Source organism: Triturus cristatus, chromosome 3_1, assembly GCF_964204655.1.
Source record: "Triturus cristatus chromosome 3_1, aTriCri1.1, whole genome shotgun sequence".
Classification (NCBI taxonomy): domain Eukaryota; kingdom Metazoa; phylum Chordata; class Amphibia; order Caudata; family Salamandridae; genus Triturus; species Triturus cristatus.
The window spans coordinates 315,800,147-315,821,693 of NC_140583.1; the positions used below are offsets into that span (position 1 = coordinate 315,800,147).

At 44.2% G+C, this 21,547-nt stretch overlaps 1 protein-coding gene across 1 annotated transcript in view; it reads left to right on the forward strand.

Annotated features, from left to right (window-relative positions):
• SORD (sorbitol dehydrogenase) overlaps nucleotides 1-21,547 on the forward strand; it is a 234,548-nt gene that overhangs the window by 110,636 nt on the left and 102,365 nt on the right. Inside the window, exons 6-7 of the mRNA XM_085644015.1 lie at nucleotides 7,076-7,141; nucleotides 9,368-9,543. Of these exons, the coding sequence (XP_085500141.1) occupies nucleotides 7,076-7,141; nucleotides 9,368-9,543 (242 nt within the window). The remainder of the gene's footprint in view (nucleotides 1-7,075; nucleotides 7,142-9,367; nucleotides 9,544-21,547) is intronic.

The following is a 21,547-nucleotide window of genomic DNA, read 5'->3' on the forward strand; positions in this document are numbered from 1 at the left end:
GAGGAGGAGCTGGACAGAAAGAGAGGGAATAAGAGTAAGAAAGAGGGGGGTGGGCAACTGGCAGTGGCAGAGCAGGAGTGGCCACTGTCCTTGTCTTCTCTGGGCAAGAAGGAAGAGGCTGAGTCCTTTCCTTCTCTGCCCGACCCATACGTCCCCGCACGGCTACGAGCGCCGAGCCTTCTCTGCAGGCCTTGGCTATTTCTGCCGTCCTATATATAAAATAATAGGGGTACGGAATCTATAGATTTAAAGAAGTAGAGGGACGCCGTGCCCTTCCGAACCTGCCCACTTCTACCAGTGGTTCACACTAATGCGTTTCTGGGCGGACATTCATAGCAGCCAGCGTTTTTGTCAGGAAGCAGGAAGAGCCTCGGTGCCTGTGCTGTCCCTGCCACGGGTTTATAACATATCATATATTTTGCATAGCTTGCTCTTTAAGGTGAGGATGAAGTGTGGCAGCATATTTGATAGCTTCATGTCCTGTTTTTAAACATGTTTTTTCTGTCGGCCTATACACTGCATACTCCGTTTTAAATCCCTAGCATATCAGCGTATAGATTATAAATAAGAGGTGTAGGTGCTGTGTATGGGCTTTTGAAATATGAAAAAGTTACTACACTGAATATTGTAAGCTTGCGCATACTGGCACAGTGGCTCAGATTAAATTGCTATTCATGGCCAACCTCTAGTGATCATATATTCTGTTCATGAAAATCACTATGCCGACATTGCCCCTTTCACACTGTACATTTCCACATGGACCGTCCACCTCAAATCTTGCGGCTGATAAAAGCGGTCCGAATACTCCATGGAACGCATTTCTGTTTTCATGGGCAAGAGTGATGGGGAAAATAAAATATGCAGAGACCCTCCGGTATTTACGTCCATTGTTTCTCCCCACAGTCTCTGCGTCTTCTCCTTAGCAGGCCCGCATTTAATAGGCAAAACACTTCGCACTTTCCCCACCACAGCGGTCATGGTTGGAAAATGAAAGAAAATATGTGAACCACAACCGCGTTTTTTCCTCATATTCCCCCAGTGTCTACCTCCATTGTATAGAACGTAAATGAGAGCGTCAGTGTCTGTGCGATAGGCATTCTGCCCACACAAAAACATCACAGGCTTACAGGAGCGCACAGGTGATGTGAGCACGCGCGGTATGAAAGAATAGCATCTAAAAATGCCACATGCTTGCCAAATACAACATTGTGTAGGTGGCAGCACTGATAACCCTGATCCGGAACCCAGTGGGCACAGAGGTGACACCTGACCCCACTCTCATGCCACTGACCAGGAAAAAGTTTGACAAAATACCTGCAAAGGCCCCGAATTGTATGAGACTTGGCCCCGCCCTGATATGTGTTTAATTTTGTATAGAGTTTCCTCTGCCGCACCAACCACCCAGCGTCCCACATGGCTCTCTGAGAAGTGGGACAACCGGAGTAAAATTTGTGTTAGCTTTGCGGTGCCAAAACAATGTTTCCAACTCACGTCTAAGGCTGCACCAGTGTCATTATTATAATGAATGTATCCTCCCAGCAGCAGCAGGATATTAAGCTTTAAATTGCACAGCGAGTACCAGGTACTGGCTACTTTTATTCAGCCATTGAGTGCCTCTCATGATCCCAGTGTCTCCAGGAGTTCTGTAAGTACATGACCGATGCTTTTTAATGCAGTGATGTGGACGCCAGCACTAAAATGCATTTGTCTAACCCCTGTTACGTGGTACTTGGAAGGGCTGGTGATAGCCAACTGAATCCAGGTGAATTCAAATGCTACAGGAACATGTACTGATGCTAGCAGAATAGTTACTTTCCCAACGAATGACATTACATGGCCAGCTGGCTATATCTGAGTTTTATTTCCAGGTTAGAGGTGGTGTGTCTCTTGTGAGAACTCGGAGAACACTCAGGTTAATGGTTTTCAATTGGGGCGAAGGAGTTGTCGATAGTAAAATTCTAGCTGGATGACAAAAATCATAGATTTCAGTTCTTAAATGTCCCTTTTCCTTATACTATGAAGAGGTTTAGACGAAGCATTAGAATTTCTTTTACAGGTTTTGGGGTGGAGGAAATGTAACTCAGATGGAGCAGAGAGCACAGGCAGGATCCTCTTTACACCGTTTGGACAGCTAAGCTAAGATGGTGCTAGTAGACATGCAATAATTGGGAGGAGTTCTGTTTCTAGTTTTGGCATACCCACTGAGAAACCACTTGGGTGTGTTGGACTAGGACAAATGGAGCAGAGAAGTAAGGTACCTTCAGAGAATGAATTGTTTTCTATTTCAGGAAGATAATAGTGCAGATGGAGCAGCTGAATTTGGTAGTCTGGGCGGACAGCATTTTCAGACTTAGAGCCGCATTCCTCAGAAATACTAGGGGGCAAAAAGGCCTTAGCCAAGACATTTCTTTTCCACACTTGAAAGATTGTGGATCTAAGGAACCAGGAAGCTGAGACTGTCCTAGAGGACTTTTATTTCCTATTTGGATGATCGTAGCTCAAATGAAGCTGTGATGGTAGCACATTGGTATGTTCTTTTCCAGTGGAGGTCCAAACCTCAAAGGTGCTTGGGGAACAATACAATCTCATAACACATTCTATCCATATCTCAGTTGACTAAGGAGGGCAAGAAGGAAGCCTCAGTGAAAGGGCTGGGTTTCAAGGTTTGGAGAACAGTTCCATGAATGGATCGATGGGAAAATGAGGCCTTGGTGGGTTGTGTTGTTTTCCAAGTGTGTATGTTCCGGCAGAGAATAGAGAAATGGTAGAGGTGTAGCACTAGTTTACCAGGTGCAGGGGAACAAGATCTCCTGGGGGAAATGCCTCTTTTTCAGATTTGCTGGTCTCACTCCAGTGTGGCTAGGGGACAAGGTCGGGACCATATTAGTTTTCAGGGTGATAGGCCCTAACTCAGATGGTATATGTAGTCTCAGAAGAGGGGCTTCTTTTTAATTTCTGGAGAATAGTGACTTAGAAAGAGCAGTGGATTTCAGGAGAGGGATTACTTTTGCTGGGTTGCAAGGTGCTATGGAGTAGGACAACAAGCTAATCTCAGATTCCATTTATTTTATGGCGTCAAGTCTTGTGTTTCCCCTGCCCACAGATCAAGGGAAATGATCTTATAACGTTTATATTCATGTTCCTTTCTTCAATGTATACAGTACATTGATTGATCAAGTGCTGTAGATCATTTGCAGTTCTGGGTAAGAGTACTGCATCACCTGCATATATTAAAATTACAAATCAGAATTTCCAATCTGCCGTATCTTGTCAACCCCATTAATGTTTGGCAGTCCTATAATCACCCCCTAGGTCTAATATAGAAAATGTCTGAAACATTTGGAACTTTTGCGCTATGAATAAGCCTTTTGTTAGACCTGGCACCTTGGCGTGGGTCTCTCTTCCATTTTTTGCTGTTGCCTCATGTGTTTTTTGCTGGTGTTAGATGCTTTGGGCACTGTGCCGCTGCTATCCAGTGCTACAGTGCAAGTGCTCCCTATATTAAATTGATGTATGGATTGGTGATTCCATGATTGGCTGGTTTGGTTTACCTGTCAGACCCTAGTACAGTGCACCAGGAGTGCGCAGGGCTGGTAATCCAAATGCTGCTTGTGGACTTGCAGCACTGGTTGTGCCACCCACAGAAGCAGCCTGTTAAAGTGTGTCTAAGGCTTGCCATTGCAGAGCCTGTGTGCAGTCTGGTACTGCAATGCTGACTGGGCAAGTGCACCCACTTGCTAGTCCCTAAACCTTCCCTTTTCTTCATATCAGACACCCCTCTGGTAGGCCCAAGGACAGGGTGCATTGTAAGTATAAGGTAGGACATGCCCTGGTGTGTGTAGCATGTCCTAATAGTGAATTACAGCCATTTTCGTTTTTCACTATTGCAAGGCTACCTGTCCCCCATAGAACAAAATGGGCAGTTTGATTATTACATCTTATAATCCTAACTGACTCAGGGAACATGGTAGAAATTCGAGTTTAGTATGCCTGAACTCAGAATGATAAAATACATCTTTTAGTGAAGTTGGTTTTAACATTTTGTTTGTTTGAAAATACCACTTTTAGAAAGTAGGTATTTTCTTGTTTAACCATTCAAGCATGCCTCTGCTAGGTTGTGTATTCCTTGTCTGGAGTTTGAGTGAAAGGGGCTAGGGGATTCCAGGAGACAGGGTGAGTCAGCACAGGGCTGAATAGAGAGATCTGCATCTAGATGGGTGGGAGGAGTTGCACCTGGGACCTGAATAGGGCTGTGCCTTCCCTCCACTATGCTGGCTCCACCTCCTGTGGTGCTTCTGATGTCTCTGCCCTGCACTCTGAAAAGAAAGAAGGAGTCTTGTCAACAAAGTGCTCCAGGACTGACCAGAACTGGTTTGGACTAGGCAAAGGCCTCTCTGCCTTCAGAGAACAAAGAGAAACTGGGTATTCATATTGGGACCAAAACCCAAGAACTTTAGATCACTTTGGGAAACAAGAAGAAACTTTTGCTGAGTAGTGGAACCAGAGAGACTATCCCTAAGCTTGAGGGATTGGCCTGCAGTGGTTGCCTGACTGCCAAAGAGAGGAGAAGGAACTTTGTGTAGTTTAATCAACTTTTCAAGGATCTCCAAGGGCTTGGGAAAAGAGCTTGCCTCCTGCTGAAGTCTCAGGGACAACAGACTTCACCCACCAGCTCCTCAAGAGTTCTTTGGAAGTGCCTGCTGTTTTGTGAGGTTTTCTGAGGGACTGCGTGTCGCAAGGAGCTGGAAGTGCGACTCACGAGCAAGAAGCATGTCGCTGCACTGCCGCTGTCGCTTCACAACGAGAAATCACCTCGCATCGCCGGAGAAGAAGATCGTCGTCGCAGCAGACGCCGCCGCATCACTGGGAAGCGTGTCGCAGGGCCTGTCTCGGCTCGCATCGTTGTCGAAGCATCTCGCATCACTAGAGAAGAGGATCGACGTCGCATCAGACGCCGCCGCATCACCGGGAACCATGTCGCAGGGCCTGTCGCAGCTCGCATCGTTGCTGAAGCGTCTCGCACCATCGGAGAAGAGGATCCACGTCGCAGCAGACGCCGCCGCATCACCAAGAAGCGTGTCGCAGGGCCTATCGCGGTCCGCATCGTGTCGCATCAAGTAAAGACGCCATCTTTGTTTCTTTGCACCGGATCTGCATCACATCACGGCGTTGCGTGCCGCATCGCCATGGAAGCGCAGTCAGAAACCGACGCATCACCTCCCCTCGCAGAGAAGAACCGACGCATCCCCTACACAGCAGTAGGGACCCGACGCATCACCATTCTTGCATGTAAGGAACTGACCTTCCCTGCAACACTTTCGTTGTATTGTGTTATGCATCGTAAGGTACATTGAACTCAAAGTGGTGCAATTTAACATCTAAAGAGAACTAAGCTAATTCTACCATTTTAATTACAGTATTGTGGAATTTTGTTGTTTTGTGGTCTTGTGATAAGTCTATAGATAGAATACTTATTTTTGATATAAAACTTGGGTGGTGTCCATCTGTAGTGTTGTCACTTGATTACTGTATGTGTTCACAAATGCTTTGCACACTTCCTCTGAGATAAGCCTGTCTGCTCCTGCCTAGCTACCAAGGGGGTGAGCAGGGGTTATTTTAGGAATGTACCCCCTTACCCTGACTAAACGCAAGGGTCCTTATTTGTCAAAGGTACCTACCTCTGCCAACTAGAGACCCCCAAATCTAACACCTTTTCTCCTACATATGATTTTATAGTGTAATTTTAGCAGTTTTAATGTATTTTATGTACATGGGCTTTTATGGTCTGTTTTGTGAAGCCAATAAAGCTATTTATTGACTTGAGTGACATAGCTAAGAATTACTTAATCTATAAGGAGCGTGAGATCAGGGTCACTTTGTAGCCATGCACCAACTCCCCACTCTTTCTAGTTCACTTAAAAGTAACTGAAAAGTTAACTTTAGCAGGAAAAAAACGAAATCCTACCTCTCTCAAAGAATCAACAGTGGTTTCTTTCTATAGGGCAAGGCAAATGTCAAGATGCAATAGAAAAATGCATCACTGTCCAGTGGGTTTCAAAACTTTGTAAACGCATGAGGCCAGTGGATCCACATGGGAAACGTTCTTATAAGTTCCTAAATTGTGTTTTACAGATCCTAGCCCTCGTAAACCAGCAGCAACAACAATCGGTACAGGATTGTAACACATCGAATGCAGCCTTTTAGATGAAAACCAAGATGAGAACTTGACTAGTGCCAGACGTAAACCTGAAGGGGAGAGTACTGAAAAAAAATCCTGAACTCAGTTAGCCACCCCATTAGAGGGGCCTTTCCTCTGTAGACCTCAGGGACAGTCGGCACATCGATTGCTGGTCCTTCTGTGTCAGAAATCCTTTGGATATTGGAATTGATGAGTTATCTCAATCTGGCAGAGAGTTTCAGAGCAAAACTTTAAAATAATTGGTGTCTCTTATACAATTAGATGTTTGGAACGTTAGCCCAGTCAATGTGTAATTTTTCAGATAACTTAGGATCGAGGCAGAAATAGACTTTGGCCTGAAAAACCTGAGGTCCTTGGACATCTCTGATAGTTCACTTAGTACTTGGACACTTCGTTGTCTGCAATACCTATAACAACCTGACTATTAAGGAAGGGATCACAGAAAAGAAGTTCATGTTATTGACCAAGGCCTCATGCTAGCATATGCACAGGCCTCAGGTGATTGCTGAATTTTTGCTCCCTCATACTGAATAAATCCATTAAAGCGGTAAAGCTGGGCATTGGGGTAGCCCAGCCTGATTATTCTGTCTCTAAGGAAGGTAATGCACCTGATACATGTGAGTCTGGCCAATTTTAAACTTTGTGTCTTAGAGGCCAAGAGAATATTTTGAATATGTAGAGAGAAAGATATTTGATGTTGGGAGAAATGAGAGTTGCCTGTTTTGCGGGGGTGGACTTTCCTCCTATAGCATGGATTGGTATGATGTAGAATGAAGCTGTTGTAATTTGCTGGTTATAGTGTAGCCAAATCTTATGTGTTAAATAGAACATTTAATTAGTCAATTCTATTGTACTTCCTTTCTCTCTCTTATCCAGGACCTATTGGGCTCGTTTCTCTTCTGGTTGCAAAGGCAATGGGAGCTGCTCACACAGTGATTTGTGGTATGAGTTAATTTTTAATCCAGAAAAACATCTATTTAAATTTCATTTGATTCATTGTGTAGCTAGCAGTATGCCTCTTTTAAAGCTCTGAAGTTTCCCCAAGTGAGGCTACTGTTAATCTAGTTCTGTTTTTTTCAATGCATTTCTGGCAATTGCAATTTTGGTTTCCATTTTTTTGTTTTTTTTAAAGAATGTATTTCTTTTGTTATATAGGCAGTCAGTACATTACAAACATTGTACTTGAAACACATTTAAACGTTCCAGCCATTAGCGCATATATGTTATAAAAACAGCAGTAATTCCTCATAGAGGGACCGTTCGTGTACAGAACATCACAGTAGGAAAAAAGATCACCTGTTATTCCCAGATATTTACCCCTAACCTATAGTTGCTCTCAGTTTCCTGTCTGTCGTGTGCAGAGCTCACCTCGATCTCCCCAGAATTAGCAAGGGTCTCCGACCATGTTTGCAAATCCTCCTGTGCCTGGTCATCTCGCCTACACTAACGGAGTCGCACCTCTTTGCCTACTGCCCATTCCATGACTTTCTAGATCCACCCCTGTTTCCTAAATCCATGAGATTGCAAATCACCGTTTTGCTAGTGGCAGGGCCAGTTGCGTGAATTTCCATTCCATTTTTCTGCCTTTGCATTTCTTGACCATACCCGAGACATGTGGCCGACTCTAGTTTCACGTCTATATCCTCAATGCCCTCTAATCGTCTGACCACCGTCTCCAAGTAAGCATGTTCTAGGGGACAGTACCAGGCTAAGTGAAGAAAGGTTGCAGGTTCACCCTGACACTGGTGACACCCGTCAGTTCTGGTGGGGTCAATACTATGTAGGAACACTGGGGTAACATATGTGCGGTGTATATAATTGAAATGTACTAGTTTGAACTGCACATTGCTTGTCCTTTGCTTAACAAGTGTGCAAGCAGCTTTACATTGTGTGTCTTCTAGAGGGGCACCCAATTCCTCTTCCCACATCTCCCCAGCCCGAAGTATGATCTTTGGTTTGTCAGCAGTCATGGCTCTGTTTAATTGAGAAACCAAATGTCTACCTCTACCATATTTTAGTAACATTCGAAACAGTTCAGAAGAGGGGGGGGGACGTCCGGGTATGTGGGCCAGACCTCTTGCAAAATTTCCACAGTGCCTGCATAGGTTAAAACCTGGCCCAGTCCCACTCCAAAGGTCTCCTGTGCTTCCTTACTTAAATGTGATAAAAATGTAATTGGTGTAAAGGTCACCCAGAGTTGAGCACCCCCAGCACTGCAGGCATTGGCTTCCATTTCTAAATAGATGACTACAAAGTCCAGAATGCAAATGAAATACTAGTTCTTGCATGGGAAAACTTGAGCGTTCTGCATAATCAGCATTGGTCTCCGCATTACACTCTGGAGGTGTCAGCATCACTGTATCCATCTTTAAAATTGGCAGTCTTTCACCAGTCTTAACATATTACTCCTTGCTTTTGAATGTAAGAAGGGCAATACTCCCATTTTAAGATAGTAGGTGCAGCCTAGACGGTATGCCTACATGACTTTTTGAAGTTAGTTGTGTGGGACGTGAATATGAGATGATAATTATGTGTTGAGCTGGCTGAAGGCCACCCAAGGCGTATGGCTCGGACTCAAAATTGGATCACTAAATTAAATAAGTACCAGAGCCTTTGTGACTCTGGCAAGATCCATATCAGTGCCCAGAGAAGTAAGAGCCGGCAGTTGCCGTCTAATGGAATTTTTTTTTTTTTTTTTCCTTTAGTATGGTTCATACAAAGCGTATGGTACATTTGAAAAATCATTTGAACATTATTGTTGAAGGACTAATAAATATAGCCCTATGACGGCTAATCTTATTTAATTTAACTAAATGTTCTGAAAAGCTATTTTTTGTGCTGGTAGGACCATTGAAGACTGAAGTTTAGTTACTGAATAGCCCTGTCCCCTCCCTCAGCTGTGAAAACCCATGGCCCAGGGAGCACCTGCTGGTTCCTCAGTTATTGAGCCTTGATACAATGTGAAAAGCCCACCTAGTATACTTAACACACAATGAAAAACTTGTTTAATTCTCTGCCACAAACATGCCCTTAATTGTTATGTATAAAAGATCTGTGGGCAGGTGTGTAGAATTTTTATCTGGAAAAAGGTGAAAATGTTCATAGGAAGGGAAAAAGGGAATCTGTGAATATACTTCTTGATCTTTACCAGTTCATATTCCTCTTCAGATTTATCTGCTCCTCGGCTAGAAAAGGCCAAAGAAGTTGGGGCAGATTTCACTCTCCAGATCAGCAGTGAAACTCCCCAGCAGATTGCACAAAAAGTGGGAGACTTGCTTGGCTGCATTCCTGAGATTACCATCGAGTGCACCGGTGCCGAGTCCTGCATCCAAACTGGAATCTATGTGAGTCAAAGCCTTTCACTTTATGCTCTGTTTCCTTCTTCATCAGCAGTGTTGTAGCTATGTCTTTGGCTGTCCACGGCGGTAACTCCTTTTGCTGCCCGGCCTCCAGTAAGAACGGGGTGGGGGTTGTGCTGGCGATTCCCATGAAAGACAGCTGCAGGTAAGAGCGGGGGGGAGGCCTCCTCCCCAAAAACTCATGCCACCCGTGGCGGACCCCCCCACCCTTGCTACACCACTGCTCATCAGCAATCTGTATATATTAATGAACCCGTAGGCAAGGTATCTTCTGAAACCTTTCTGTCACTTGGGTAGTTCTTGTACTGTAGTAAAGGAAATGTGTTAAATGTTTTGTAAATAAGGGGTGTGTAACTATGCCAACTCTCAGGGCTCACAACTTTGCACACATGTTTTAAAAACCGTAATAGCTGTGTAAAGTGCAAAATTCATTTATAGTTATAAAAACAAATTATGGGCCACTCGAATGGGGTGAGGGCAGGATGGTTGTATTCATTGCATTCTAGCAGTTATATAGTCCTTCATATCCTGTTGTGGGGTGTTAAAGTGCCCTTTGGTTAGGTAGCATGCTCTGCCATCAAGGAGTGTGTAGTTGGCAATCTTGTATTTATTGTGATTCTGTGTGGGAAGTCTTTTGGTATTGCATGTGTGTGACCAGAGAGATGCTCTTATCTTTTCTGGTGGTGCAGGGCCTAGCAGTATAAGGGAGGATGAGCACCCAGCGTGCAAAATATAATTTAATTAGCTAGTGGGTATACATTACTCTGTCTACACCGTGATATGGTTCGTGATATCTAGTAGGCGATGGGCAGGAGCAAGAGGCAGGATTGTACCTTGATGATGGCTCGAGGAAGCGAAGAAACTAAAGCATACAGGTAGCTCACCAACAACATAGACAGGCAGTGGGTTTGTAGGGGTGTGAGGGTGATGTGTGTGTGTGTGGCATCTTGCACAAGACAAAGATGCTTTCAAAATAGTAAAATGTTGCCAAATGGGCAAGAATGGGAGTTGGTGACTGTAATGTTGTGCGGGCCCTAGGCCCAAATGCTCATAAATAAGTCATGCAGACACGGTGTGTAATGGTACTGAACTGGCCATGAGCACGTAAGCTGGGCTCTTTTATTGGCAGGCTCACGTCACTCGTGACACTTGTGTTGGATGGGTGTGGAGTGGGAGTAAAGGCCAGCCCGTGGATTGGCTGGTAAACCAGTATGTGCTAGAACACACGTATGTGTCCATTAGGACACTACATTCCTCCGAAACTATTAAAAACAAAGAGGAGTCCAACCTGTGGTAAATAAACTATCTAGACACCACTTAGTCTCTCAGCCTCAAGAGGCATTCCGCAGGACAACAGTGGAGAGGTGCAGCTGGGAGCACTCTGGCATCTTCGCATTTGTCCATGGTTTAACCAGACACCTCTGGGCACAAACACAATGTAGATGGAGTCTTTGACAGCATGGCAGTTGGGTCAATGTCCACTCAAGCGCTGTCGGTCAGTCCTGTGTACTCTTGCGGCGATGTGATTGGTGTCAACAATTCAAACAGTGCCTCAGGAGTACAGGTAGAGTCCACTGCAAAGCTTACTTTTGGGGGTGTCCTGACTCTGTGAAGGTCAACCTTATCAGGACTAGGGTGCAACTGATGATGTTGTGGCGCCTTCCTCTGATGCCTTGGATCCTCCTGGTACCTGTCGGTAAAGCAGCTTCCAGATTATCTCTCGGTCAGGGATTTATTGAAGACCTTTCCGATTGGTTGCCACAGGATCGCATGGACTGTGCAGGACTGCGTGTGGGCCATCTGGGGGCAGCTGCAGAATTGCTGACAGAAACAACGGCCAAAACATTTGTGCAACCACAAGGGTGGAGGACACATGGTCGGTATGCTTGCCAACAGGGCCCAGGTGCGGGTGGGGCTAGCAGATAGTCTCTGGACAATTGTTTGTGGGTGTAAGGCTCCCCCCTGGTTTTGCTCTGCTCCTTGTTGGTTAGGGTGATGCACACGGGAATGATGGTGTGGTTGCCATTAGACGACCTGGACCACTGGTGATATGGACTAGCAGGGAGTAAGGGGGACTGTTGGGATCTCGCATCCATGTATCTTCGTGTGTTTGCTGGTGCTGTTCTCCTTCCGGCATGTGCTGTTCAATAGCAGGGATGCCATCTTTAATCATACAGCCGGTGATGGTGACTTAATGGTCACACTGGGAAACATGGGTTACATACGCAATTTGAGCATGCTGGTGGCTTACGTTTGGTTCTCCTGCTGAATTGTCGCCAGGAACGTCGCTCTACATTGTTGGCTGGCTTGTACCTGTAGGTGCACTCTCCGGTAGTGGCACAAGGCCTCGGTGTCTTCATCCTTTGATATTTTGATCTTGCGCATCTATGTTTGTCAGTACTTTCAGTGTGACAGGTCTGGTCACACACTCTTCTCACTTTTAAAACTCCTGCTTGCAATGCAGCGTCCTGTCACGTTTCACACGTCACACGTGTTCTGTTCTTCAGTTTGTGCGAGATGGCATCAGGCCACATGCCATTGGTTCTCCTCATTTGGACCTCCTGCCAACTCCATCCTGCGCATCTTCTCCCATCTTGGACTACTAGCATGTGCTGTCCTGTCTGTAGGGCTGGGCGTCTTCTCACAGGTGCATCAGCCATTTTGTGGAGTGCAGTGGCGGTAGGTTTATTTTCATGGATCCGGTCTGCAGCTTCTTCCATATTTCTTCTCCTGGACAAGCTTTTCAGGGTGCAATTTGGGATCACCATCGGAGGCGAGGATCTCTTTTCATTTGCAGTGGTGGCAGCTTATCGTTAGGGTATGTGCGATTCTCCCCATGCCTGTAATGGGCCAATGTGCAGCACAGTATTAAGGCAGTGTGGGAGAGGACACTCCCTGACAGTCACTGGCTCACTGCGGGGCGGTGCTAATGCAGATAGGGTGTGTGTGAGATCTCCTTCCTGTGTTCAGGCCACACTGGGCTGTTCCTCCCCTCTTGTCTCTGGAGTGCGCTGTTGGCGCTGTACATGTGTGTGAGGTAGATGAAAGAGTTACCACGCTCTTACTGTGAAGCTTCACAGTCTCTTCAAAGGTGCGTTCTGCCTGCTCCCTGTACGCTTGCTCTTCTCTCTTGCGGTGGTGACCACTTGCCACCGGGGAGCGCACAATGCTCTCCTCCCCCTTTAGGGAGAGAGGCAGTCAGTTTCTCTTCTCTGCATGTGGTGGCAGCCATTGACCACCAGAGGGTGTGTAGTGCTCTCTCAGCTAGTCTAGGTTCTCTTGTTTAGCCTTGGACTCTGTTGCAGCATGGGAGACGGGGTGCTTTGTAAGTCACTGCCCACCTCTGGTGAGTCTGTGCAGTTCATGGGGGGAACGTGGTGGCAATTCAGGTTTCTGATTGTGCAGTCTGCAGTCTTTAAAGTTCAGGTTAGTTCTGGGCGGAAACATGAGCCTCGCACATGAGCCTTCTCCCCTGAATCTGACACTGTGGGCAGTACGTATAGGCGCAGTTCGGGCTTCTCTCTCAGTCTCTGCTGCCTAGGCTGAGGTGGCGGGGCACTGGGGACTCTTTGCTAATGCCGGGCAGCAGGGCAGCTTTGTCATGTGCATAAATGTTTTTATTTCACAGTTGTGGCTGTCTCTTTGCGAGCCACGTACTCAAAACACTCAGGGCCAGTTGCGCTGCATCAAGAAACTGCTATGTGGCGCTGCCGCGACCACTCCTTTCAGACCGTGGCAGCTTTCTTCAACAGTGGGGGTCATGTCACTCTTCTTCCACCTGCGGGCAGGACCTCAGCAGGCAGCTGGTCTGCCTCTCGCTTCGCCACTTCACTGCTCTTTCCCGATTAAATGGCGGAGTTGTTCTCTCCCTTCACTTCACTGCAGGCACTTGAGCTGCCAGAGGGTGGGCATAGTCTACTCACCCATGCCGGTGCTGCAGAGACAGGCATGAGGGCACTCAGTGCTGGGGCAGCCTCGCCGGCAGCAGGGTCATGTGACGGGATGTTACTCACAGGGCTGCAGCACTTCTCCGCGCCCACAGACTCCTCCTAGAACCAATTGAGTGAGGATGGGGCGGGGAAATGTTCACGGCAGTGCTGCTCTGAGCCTCACCTCCGGTGCTCCTGTCTCTCCATACACTGTCATGCGGGTCGGTCTTCCTTGCTTGAGGGCCTCCCCGAAGGGTGCGACTCTGTCACTCGCCACCCTTCCAGAGCTGGGAACTGTGCTCCGCCCTATGCGCAGTGTGTTCCCACCCCCGGGACCATTCTCGATGGTCTCCTTCCCCCCGACAAAAGGTTGTGGTCCTTCATCTCACAAATAGGGTCAGATCCCCTTGATGCCATTGTAATGGTGTGCGAGCCCTAGGTCCACATGCTCAATAATGAATCACACTGACACAGTGTGTAACTGTACCAAACTGGCCACAAGAAAATGTGCTCAGGCCCTTTTATTAATATGCCAACGTCACTCATGACACCTGTATGTTGGATGGGTGTGGGGTGGAGTAAAGGCCAGCCCTGGGGGAGTGAATGGTAAACTATTAATTGCTAGAATACACATATTGTTGCAGCAGGACACAACAGTGACATGAGCAGTAAAGCGAGGAATACTGCCTACTACTGTATAAGTACCCAGTCTGAGCGAGGTAAGAATTGAAAGAGCTGTGAAAGTTGACAACCTGGGAAGAAAACCATTGTCAATAGTCCACCCTGTCCCCTGCTGAAAACCCTCCAGCAGCCAGACAAATTTGGGACACCCCTCCTGTTAGAAATAGGGATTCTGGTTGGCTAGGGTATATACCTAAGCCAGGCAGAGCCCACCACTCTAGTCAGGGTAAGGGAGTTACACACACAAGATAACCTCTGCTCACCCCCTTGGTAGCTTGGCAGAGCAGTCAGGCTTATTCCAGAGGCAATTTGTAAAGCGTTTGGGAAACACACACACACTAGTGACACACTAGGCACACCAGAAAAGAGACTCCACACAAAATTATATAAAAATATCCTTTGTATTATCCACCAAACACATTAGACCATAGTCACATGAATCAATAAACACCTTGGCGAGGGGGAGGAGCCAAGATGGCGATCGGGACGGCAGCGTAGGCTCCCGGCTCCGTGAACCTCCGCATCCCGCACAGATATCCTGCATGAGATCCTTAGCCTGCACTACATGCCCGTGTTGGTGATTGAGAGCGGCAACCGATCGCGTGATTTTGAAGTTTCTGGCGGCGGTACCGCCGGAGAAATGTTCACCTGAAGTTTGCGGCCTGTGCAGCCCTGGAACCGGGACCTCGAGTGGACAACATGGCCGGGCGGCAGTTCAACAACAGCGGCCATTGGTGACTGGGTGGAGTCGGAATACCGGAGCGGTGCGGATATTGGCCGGAATTTCGCCGTGGTCATTCCTACCACTGGGCGTAGCGGAACGAGTGCATGCCCGAGGTGGCAATTCCAAGATTCTTCGGTAATTGCCTGAGCCCTCGCCAGTGAGCTGCTCGGACGCTGCCTGTAACTCGTCCCGATTTTCGCGGGCTGCTCCCGGATTTTTGCGGGCGCTCGCCCAGGGTGAGGATAACTGTTACCTGTGACCATACACCGGATATATATTTTGCCTGCCCCCGGAACCCTGTTTGCAGTACCATGGAACTTGATGCGCTTGTGCCTGAGTCCCAGTCCCAACCTGGGGTGGAACTACCCTGCGGCCATCTTGATAGGATGGATTCTATCATCCTTTACACTGGGTCGCAGCAAGATTGGGAGTGTGTGGCTAAGAGGAGCGTAGCACAGCGTGCGCGAGGAGCTGTGCGGGGGTACGGTGACCTTCTCGAAGTTCTCGGTGCCCTTCGTTCCACCCTGGTTCACGGCGCCTGGGTACTGGGGAGAAAGCTTGATGGTATTGCGTCAGCGTCGGAACAGTTGCGATCTGCCTCTCCCCAGGTAACCAGGGACTTGTTTTACTTCACACAGGAGGACAGTGTCGTGGCCGCCCCTGTGAATAGGGGAAAGCTGGAAATTCCTGACAATGTGCCAACGTGTGGTCGGCTGGCTGTAGGTCGGGTCTGTTCCGGAGGTCTTAGATTTGAGCAGAAGGTGGTGGCTTTGTCCCACGCACAGCCTCCGGTGACCCAGGCAATAATCAAGCAATGGTCGCCTGCTCTGGCTGATTCCTACATCCTGGACCTTGTGTGCAGGGCATGTCCTGGGGCAGTACTGGGAAAGATGATCCCCCATAATGATGACTGTGTTGGTGTTCAGAGACGTCCACCCTACATGTGTGTGTCACTTCCGGTTCCTTTTTGGACGCTCCCTTTTCTTGTAACATTGGACATGGCACTGGGTCGATGGGTATGCATCGGTGGATTCGCAAAGAGAGGCCAAGGATAAGGCTGATCCTTCAGAGGGTGTCATCTAATAGGCGGGCGGGCACAGGGGTTGCGTGCTCGCACGGCATAACTAATAGTGTAATAGGTGCATAACGCTCCCCATTTTCCTTTGACATGGGGGAAAATTTTTTTTTGTTGATTACTGTTTGCTTTGGGGAGGAACACGTTGTGCGGGAGGGAGAAGCCGGGGGCATGTTTGAAGGCCCTCCTCCAGTTTATTAATACTCTCTCCACTCCCCTGTTTGGTGGGGTTTCTTTTCTTTCTCCTTTTTCTCTGTTTCTTCTATATTTCGGGTCTGGTTCTGGGGCGACAGGCACACTGCTGGGGGGGGGGGCCGTAGTCATCTGCAGAGGTGCAGGGTGGGGGGCTGGGGGAGGAGATTTTTTAGTTTTTTACTTTGTTTCTATGGGCTCTTTTCTCTTCTTTCATCTTTCTTTGTCTTTCTTTTCAGGGGTCAGTACGGTAGGTTTCCTTCGCTGTCAACCACTGCTTTTTCATTTGTGCCTCAATTTCCGTGGTGCTTTCTGGGTCTTAGGGCAGGGGACTGCAGGCGCAAATGGCTCGTGATATTCTTCCACAACCTGAACCTCCTGTTTCAGCGCCATTGACTTGATAGATTGCTGTTTATTGTTGACGTTTACTATCTGCCCGCCATTTTTCGCTACTGGGAAATTGTTTGGCACCTGATCCTTCCGTTCTCTATTATAAAATGAAAACCTTTTATGTCCTGGTTTCCTACTTGGGCTGCTAAGTGGCCAAGAGTATACTAGCATGGAGATTCTGCTCCCCGAGGTGCTGCCTGTGATTAAAAATTTGTTTTCTGTTAATCCAACTGCTTAGCGGCCGGCCCCGGGGGTTGTAGGCCCATACTTGTAAACTAAAATAAATAAACACCTTGGCATAAGGCAATGGTCACTCACATCACAGTGCACCAAGGTAAGTACTCCTATAAGGGCACACGTCATGAACACCACACTGAATATAGTATGCCTAACATTACAGGTAGTGCAATAAGACCAATACCACTTAGCTGCACATAAATCACATTTAAGTTGCCACTTGAGCCAGTGTCATCAGTATGACAGTAAAAACCTTCAGGATATGTGCTTCCAGTGTAGTTGCCACCTAACCACTTCCCCTGCACCCCCCCCCCTTGATCCTTCTGCAAGGAAACGCTCCACTGGTTTCTGTAGAAGCAGGGAAATGGCAGGAAATACCGAGACGCACTACGGGTCAAAAAAACAACAAAGCTCTCACCTGGAGATCAGCATGTCGGGAAATATGCATGTCGACACAAGCACTCAGTCTCTGGGGGCTCGCGCTAAGTAGTGTGATGGGGCCACACGCCCGCACTCTCTGCAAGGAAACGCTGCACCGGTTTCCATAGAAGCAGGGAAATGGCAGGAATAACCGGGGCGCCCTACGAGGAAAGAAAACGCCAAAAAACCCCCCACCTGGAGATCAGCATGTCGGGAGATCTGCACGCCGGCGCAAGCACACTGTCCCTGGGCGCTCGCGCTAACTGGGTCTGCCAGCCCTCACTCTCCCAACAATGTGCCCTTCAGGAAAAACTGAAGACCTTCTTTTTCACAGAGGCCTGGACATAATGCAGATGCTGACCGGGGACTAACATTCACACATTAGGGTGGGCTATGTCTACTCTCTTTCAGCGCTTAGAGACCTGCCGGTATTAGGGGCTTTACAAATCACAATTAACATTAACATAACATTCCAATGCAGGGTGCAGAAAGGAATGCTGACACGTGTAATATGTATAAATAAAAAAAAATGGTTAATGCATGTAGCGTAAGTTTCCTTTTATACCATCTACTGATAGATGGAGCAATACTTCACTGAGTCCTAATTTAAATGTGGCAGAAAAAGCAGCAATAAGTAATAACCTCCAATATGTGCCACGTAATCGTCGGATAGTAACTGAATAACCCATAAATACATTAAGTAAAATAAGAGAAATTAAATTAATTTGCCATCAAAGATTTCAATTTTAGAATTATAATAGTGAAATGTCTGTTTTTTAACAGCTTGGATATAATCACTTACTACCCATATTTGATCATGAAAGTTATAAAAGTATATGAAATGCTTTATCTCCTTAGTCTCTCTAAAAGCAGTAATTGATGATGTTACTCTTGCACCCAATAGGATAGTGTCGGCTACTCTATATAAACTTCATTGTTATAGAGAGGTATTTCAAGTAAGAATGCCTTTTACATCTGGGAATGTTTTGGCCCCTTCTCCTGTTTATCCTGCAATAGCTCACCATTCTTTTTTGTGTTCAGAATAGTTTATTACATTTTTATATTAACAAACAGACAATACAAAAAATAGTACAATGAAAGTACCCAATGAGAATATATGGAGATTATCAACATCAATTACATTTTAACAGGTACATTATAATATAATATAGTGTTACTGAAAATTTTAAAGGGAGAAGAAACAATTATACATATGTTATTAATAATCATTAAAATAGAACTACTATCAATACAATTCATAATACTTTATTCGATTTTTATCACATAAAAATCATAAAAGCATACATAGAAGTATATAAACATTGCCAATTAATTTTTCACAGTTTCAAAACCTTTTAAACACGTTTTCACGGCTAACATGTTTTCTATTAAAATAATAATGCATTTGTAAAATATCTCGCACGTTTCATTGTTTCTATAGGCGGTGAGAGCAGCATTCCAAAATGTAAGTTAAAAACATTATAAAAAATTTCCAAAGATTTTCAATTATTCATATGAAGGATTAAAAAGTAGTTGAACCTTTGTCCTTACGTTCTAGTCTCTCAACGATCTTCACAGAAGAAAGTTACAAGACCATCATAGTATTACAATCGAGGGAGTCTAAGTCAAATTGAACTACTATCAAATAGAAACTATGCAATAATATCGATAAATAATTAACTTATAGAAAATACATTTTAAGAAGATAGATAATTATCAGTAGGTTTCCAAAATAAATGTTAAGAATTACAATTATGATTAACATCATTTAAAGATAAATGGGCTCCTCTTCTAGTAAAAATAACCCATGACCACCAAACATGAACAGATAATAATGAAACGTCTTTCCAACATGAGGTAATGGATTTTAAAGCTGCTGATAACAGGAAATAAAAAAGTTTACCTTCTAAGTATATTAATTTTTGAGAAAGAACAACAGATTTACAAATTAGCAAATTAAATGATAAATCATCATGAATATTAAGTATTTTTTTTATAACATCCCAAACTTCAGTCCAAAACTTAAATATAGAAGGACATACAAAAAGCATATGTTTTAACGAACCAGTATGTAAATTACAGTGCCAACACTTTAAAGTCATAAGGAGTTTAGCTTGAAACAATCTCAGTGGAGTCCATAGACAATGATATAAAATATATGAGTTTGTTTGATAAAGCGAAACAGGCACCCATCCTGAAATATTATTAAGCCAAATAGTTTTCCGTGTTTCGCAAGATAATGATAGAGAAAGCTCATTATTACAAAATGTGGAAAGCACATTAATGTTGTTACCTTTAAATGTAATCATCTTTTTTTATACAATATTGAAACACCATGAGACAAAGTGTAGAGAGTATGAATATAAATTGATAAATCTGATTTAGCAATAGAAGGTATATAATGAGGAAATTAATCTAAAATAGAATTGCATAAAAATTCATATTTGAGGAAATCAGAGGAAGGTAAATTAAAATTTTCCTGTAGAACATCAAAAGAAATAAAAGCATTGTTATAATAGATATCTTTGAGGCAGAAAATACCAGCTTTAATCCATGAATGCCAAAATCTAACATTTTTAGTAAGTTTTATGCGTGAATTATACCATAACGACATATCTTCAGTAATGGACATGGGTGATTGAAAAATTAAATTGAAATCATGTAATAATAACTTAGTGGATTTTAAAATAACAGATGTATTAAAAAATATTGATTTATTGGCTATAGTTAACAAAGAAGGTAAAGGAAACGGATCTATTAAACTCTTTTCTATAGAAAGCCATGTAGGGGGATTAATCAAATGAGAATGATTAAACCAAAGAGAACTTTGCTTTAATGTAAAAGCTTTATGATAACAAAAAAAGGAAATTTAGAAAGGAGTCGATCTACATCTTTATAAAACTTCATAGGAAATTGGGTAGGAATCATGGCTAGGGAATAAAAAAAATGTAGTGCTATAGTCCTTTTTATGGAGTCCATTTTTGCCCACCATGAAAGACGAAGTGAAGACCATTTGGATATTTTATCCTTAATGTAACTTAAAATAGAATCACAATTTAATAATATTGTAGTTTTCATAGAAGATGAGAATAAAATGCCTAAGTATTTAAATGTTTCTCTTTTCCAAATGATATCCTTCTTGGGTAACATATCTGGGTTGCAATAAATATTCATAGGAAAACATTCCATTCTATTAGTATTTATCTTTTAACCAGAAAGCCTGGAATAAGATGAAATAATCTCAAATAAAGGAGGGAGTGAGGAGATAGGATTGCTAATAAATAAACGTACATCATCTGCATATACTAACGTTTTAACAGAAACCTCCTTAATATTAATACCAGTAATATCATTAAATTTCCTAATGGAAACAAGCAAAGGTTCAATAACAAGAAGAAATAGGAGCGGGGAGAGGGGACAACCCTGCCTGGTACCTCTGAAAAGAGAAAATTGTTTTGAAGTTTGGCTGTTAATAAATAAACGAGCTCTAGGTGTAGAATAAAGAGCAGATATCATACGAATAAATATGTCAATAAAATTAAATGCAAATAAAGTACGAAATAAAAACTGCCAATGAACTTTATCGAAGGCTTTTTCAGCATTTAATGCTAACACTCCTGATGGTAAAGGTAAATTGGACCCATGTTCTATAACATGTAATAATGTTCTTGTATTATTTGCAGAATATCTTTTTCTCATAAACCCAGACTGATTTGGATGGATGATAGAATCTAAAACAGAGGTTAACTTAGTTGCAAGTATTTTGGCATAGAGCTTACAGTCTTGATTTATTAAGGAATAGGGTGATAATTTGTTAAAGTGTTGAGTCTTTATTAGGTTTAGGTAATACAACAATTAAAGCTTCAGTAAAAGAACCTGTAGGAGTCCCTGTGGAGCTAAAAAAGGTAAATAAATTAAATAAATGAAGAATTGTATTTGAAATTCCTTATAAAGTTCTGCTGGAATGCCATCTGCTCCTGGGAATTTATTTTGTTTAAGAGATTTAATGGCTAATCGAATTTCATATTCAGTAATCGGCCAATCTAATTTATTTTTTGTTAAAGGGGAAATCTTGGGTAAGCCAGCTGTAGATAAAAAAGAATCAATTAAAGAAGAATCATCAAAGTTAAGTTTATTATATAAAGTAGTGTAATAATTTAGAAATTCATTAACAATATCATTTTGCGATAGGGCAATTTTCCCGTTGGGGCCATATATCAAAATTATTTGAGTTTTAAATTTTTTAATGCGTAGATAATTGGCGATCTGTTGGCATTAAAACAGAATTTCGCTTTAGAATTGGAGAGTTGAATACCAGCTCTTCTGCTAAGGATGGAATTA